This window comes from Harpegnathos saltator, unplaced genomic scaffold (genome assembly GCF_003227715.2).
Source record: "Harpegnathos saltator strain DR-91 unplaced genomic scaffold, Hsal_v8.6 scaffold110, whole genome shotgun sequence".
Lineage (NCBI taxonomy): Eukaryota > Metazoa > Arthropoda > Insecta > Hymenoptera > Formicidae > Harpegnathos > Harpegnathos saltator.
This window is the reverse complement of record NW_020229885.1, coordinates 262,601-264,543: the sequence shown is the minus strand read 5'-3', so window position 1 is coordinate 264,543 and position 1,943 is coordinate 262,601. Positions and strand designations below refer to the sequence as shown.

General features: G+C 63.5%; 1 protein-coding gene across 1 annotated transcript; it reads right to left on the bottom strand.

Moving 5' to 3' along the window:
- Window positions 1–464: 464 nt before the first annotated feature.
- Window positions 465–1,943, bottom strand: LOC112589032 (uncharacterized). Its single transcript, XM_025300761.1, has 4 exons — window positions 1,857–1,943; window positions 1,338–1,613; window positions 762–1,154; window positions 465–662 (listed from the first exon to the last, which is right to left on the bottom strand). Exons 1-4 carry the CDS (start codon window positions 1,941–1,943, stop codon window positions 465–467), a joined length of 954 nt encoding a protein of 317 aa, XP_025156546.1.

Genomic DNA, 1,943 nt, shown 5'->3' with positions numbered 1-1,943 from the left:
GCCTCCTTCTCAGACATCATGTCCTTGCAGAAGGAGGCTGCTGCCCCCCAAATCTCCTCGCTCCCGCACATGGCCTTGATCATGCGCGGGAGCAAGAGCTCCTTCTCCTGGCACCCTCCGCCCGGGCGAGGACACGGCGTTGTGGAGCCCACGCCTGACATTTCGTCAGGGTGTGCCCCGCCGTGTCCTCCAATCCCGGGTAGTGGTGGCATCGGTTAGTGGGCTCCTTCCTGATCTGGTGCAGGTACCGACCGAAGCAATTGTGCCCGGTCAGCACCTGCACCAGATGGAAGGTGAGTCCGCATCCCACCCTGCCTACCACGTCAGGCAGGCAAGGGCGGACAGCCTCGGCCGTTTGGAGCCCGGACACCCGGGGATCTGACAGCATGTCCGACCACTTCTCCAGGAACCGGGCCCTGGCTTGGGACCTTAGGGCCCTCAGACCCCTGACCGTTAGCCCCCCCCTACTCGCGGAGCTCCCGCACCCTCCAATAGAGAATGCATCGCTCTTCGGCGAGGAACTCCACGGGAAGAGAGCCCGCCAGGGTGGTCGCCGCTATATAAGACACGGTGCGATATCCCCGAATGGCCCGCACGACCACCGGCCGCATCGCCTGACTCATTAGGCGTTTGCTGCGGCCGGTGGCCATGAGTTGGGGCGCCTAAATTGGCGCCCCGTAAAGGGCCATCGAGAGCACCACACTGGCATAAAGGCGGCGAGCCCTCCAGCCTGGGCCCCCTTGGGCGCGCATCAAACTGGCCAGTTTTAGGCCTGCCTTGCGCATTCTGGGGGCCAGCTGCTTAAAATGAGCCCCGAAGTCCCATCGGCTGCTCAACGTTAGGGGCAGATATTTCATCGTGGGCCCGACGTGAATGCGGACTCCGTCCACTAGGACTCGGGTTCTCGACGGCGCTCCGCAACTGCCATTGTGAAAGAACACGGCCTCAGTCTTCTGAGGCGCCACCTTGAGACCCAGGTCCTTGATAGTGTCCACCACCGATACTAGTGCCGCCTCCACCCAGAAGCGGGCTTCCTCCCAGGCCAGTACCAATGTGTCGTCTACATAGCAGACTACATGGCAGCCAAGGGCGAGAGGAGTGCACAGCAGCCGGTCGAATGCGATGTTCCATAATAAGGGACCGAGCACCGACCCCTGCGGAACACCGCGCTCCATAGCGCGCCGGCCCTGGACTCCGCCCTCCTTCGGGAAGGCGAGGCCCCCGAAGTAGGCCGATAGGATACGCCGGAGATAGGCGGGCACCCCGTGGTGTTCGAAAGCCCGTCCTATCTCCGGCCAGGGCAGGGTGTTGAATGCATTTGTGATGTCGAGTGACACCGCAAGCAACACCCCGCCCTCCTCCTCCACGATCGTCCGGGCCAGGTCCTGGACGCACTGGATCGCATCCAGCGTCAAGCGTCTGGGTCTAAACCCGTATTGTCGGTCGTCAAGGTCCGGCTCCTCCGTGGATAGGTGCCGGACGAGGCGGTCAGCGATGATGCGCTCGAGCATCTTTCCCGCCTCGTCCAGCAGGCATATCGGCCTGTAGGCCGACGCGCTCCCAGGCGCCTTGCCCTCCTCCACTCTGGGGGGAATGCCCCCTCCTTGATGCACCTGTTGATAAGAACCCGCATGGCATCGGACAGGTTTCCCTAGCCGAGGCCGAGAGCCCAGGCGCGGTCAGGAATACCGTCGGGGCCCGGGGCTTTCCCCTTGACTCCGAGCCTCTTCCTGGCCCCGGCGAGCTCCTTTGGATCGACCTGGAGGTCGATCCAGAGGAGCTGCAGGAGGTCCAGGCTCTCGTCCCCGTCCCCGTCCCGTAACTCGGGAGCGGAGACTTGGTGGGCCCCCTTCTACCCTCGGAAAGAGGGTGTCCAAGAGCCCCTTGAGAGCCTGGCGGTCCGGAGTAAGCGGGGGTGCCCATGGACAGAGCTTAACTACCAT

Coding starts and splice junctions, on each gene's coding strand:
- LOC112589032 (XM_025300761.1), bottom strand. CDS start 1,943: ATGGTAGTTAAGCTCTGTCCATGGGCACCCCCGCTTACTCCGGACCGC. Junction 1,614..1,856: donor TGGACACCCTCTTTCCGAGG/GTAGAAGGGGGC, acceptor TCTTATCAACAG/GTGCATCAAGGAGGGGGCAT. Junction 1,155..1,337: donor AGGGCGGGGTGTTGCTTGCG/GTGTCACTCGAC, acceptor GGTGTTCCGCAG/GGGTCGGTGCTCGGTCCCTT.